The 1,722-nt window shown below is 39.1% G+C and overlaps 1 protein-coding gene across 1 annotated transcript; it reads left to right on the forward strand.

The window, feature by feature from the left end:
* Positions 1–487: 487 nt before the first annotated feature.
* Positions 488–872, forward strand: LOC111088688 (dynein light chain LC6, flagellar outer arm-like; the record flags this gene model as incomplete). The annotated part of the gene is made up of 1 exon (XM_022399480.1): positions 488–872. A coding segment is annotated over one exon (385 nt), but the record flags the coding sequence as incomplete, so codon positions are not given.
* Between the last annotated feature and the right edge of the window lie 850 nt (positions 873–1,722).

Raw genomic sequence — 1,722 nt, forward strand, 5'->3', positions numbered from 1 at the left:
TTTAAATAAATGCCTCGTGTATTCGTTCTGTGTTACAATAAAAAAAAAATCTGAATTAAAAACAAATTAATGTTTTCAGTGTCTGTAGTGTGTGCGTGTTTTCTGGCTACGAATTGTTAAGTCTGTGAATAGATATATTTAACTTCAGTGGCACTGTTTATTTAAATGTATCACAACCGGTAAAAGTGAAACGTTACCATTTCCTGGTGGTTCGTGTGTAAGTTTGTGGGTTACAGTGCTACAATCCGGGGTTCAATCCCTCACGGTGGACATTAGCCAATTGTACTAAAACAACAACTGCTCTGCCATGTATGATGTTTTATACTCTTTTAATTTATATCAACGATAACTTCAAAGACATTTCAAATCAGTGAATTCACAATTACTTATTGGATTGAACTTTTTGGAATTTTTTACATATTAGTTATGCCAAGGAATTGTCTTAAGTTTCTATTCTGCCTTTCTAATTTGTTCCATCTTTCGGCAGTAATTCCAGTCATGTGAGTGAACCATTTGGCGGGAAATCTCAAGATATTAAAACAAGTCGCCAGAGTAGAGGGCGCTTTTCAACCATCACGGCAACAGCATCTACAGAAGAGGAAGAGATTATGAGCGAGATCAAGATCCAGGCAGCAGACATGCCTGCTGACATGCAGCGCAAAGCTTTGGCAAGAGCCACACAAGCCATCAAAGTCTACACCACAGAGAAACTCATAGCCGAAAGTATCAAACAGGATTTCGATTCCCTCTACAACCCCACGTGGCACTGCATTGTGGGGCGCAACTGGGGCAGCTGCGTGACACACTCGAAACAATGTTACATTCGGCTAGCATACCGAGATATGACGGTCCTTCTATACCGATCAACTTGAAATGTCTGGATGCGTAACAGGAGAGTTGTATTTCCTGAAGTCTCGAGTGTAAATTATCCAGTTTGGTGATATAAGTCAATGCCAATGGCATGGTTTGTCTGTGATGCAAGAACTAAAAGATAAGAGTACTGCACTTTGATGATGCTTTTTGTAACCAGTGCTCATTAGTAGGGTAACTTTATAATTATTCAAGTTATGACGGTCATCACCGGTGGTTAAACCTACGTTTCCACTGTTGAACACGAGTGGACTTTGCAATTCTGCAGCAGACCACGTGATTTTAAGCTTTATCTCGTATTGATTTAGTTTTTATCTGGTTTGGGTTTACGAACGTAATCGTACAGTGAAACTTCATAAAAAATAATATCTAAAATTCAATGTAATAGATGCGTCCATCACTGTACAATTTACCTTTTCAACTGCAGTTATATGAGAACACGTCTTACCCAGCTGGGGTTCAGTCCACACTTATATATATGGTGTTTTGAGTTGTAACTCAGCAGTTATATGAGAACACGTCTTACCCAGCTAGGGTTCAGTCCACACTTATATATATGGTGTTTGGAGTTGTAACTTAGCAGTAATATGAGAATACGTCTTACCCAGCTAGGGTTCAGTCCACACTTATATATATATGGTGTTTGGAGTTGTAACTTAGCAGTTATATGAGTATACGTCTTACCCAGCTAGGGTTCAGTCCACACTTATATATATGGTGTTTTGAGTTGTAACTCAGCAGTTATATGAGAACACGTCTTACCCAGCTGGGGTTCAGTCCACACTTATATATATGGTGTTTTGAGTTGTAACTCAGCAGTTATATGAGAACACGTCTTACCCAGCTAGGGTT

This window comes from Limulus polyphemus, unplaced genomic scaffold (genome assembly GCF_000517525.1).
Source record: "Limulus polyphemus unplaced genomic scaffold, Limulus_polyphemus-2.1.2 Scaffold4246, whole genome shotgun sequence".
Taxonomy (NCBI): Eukaryota; Metazoa; Arthropoda; class Merostomata; order Xiphosura; family Limulidae; genus Limulus; species Limulus polyphemus.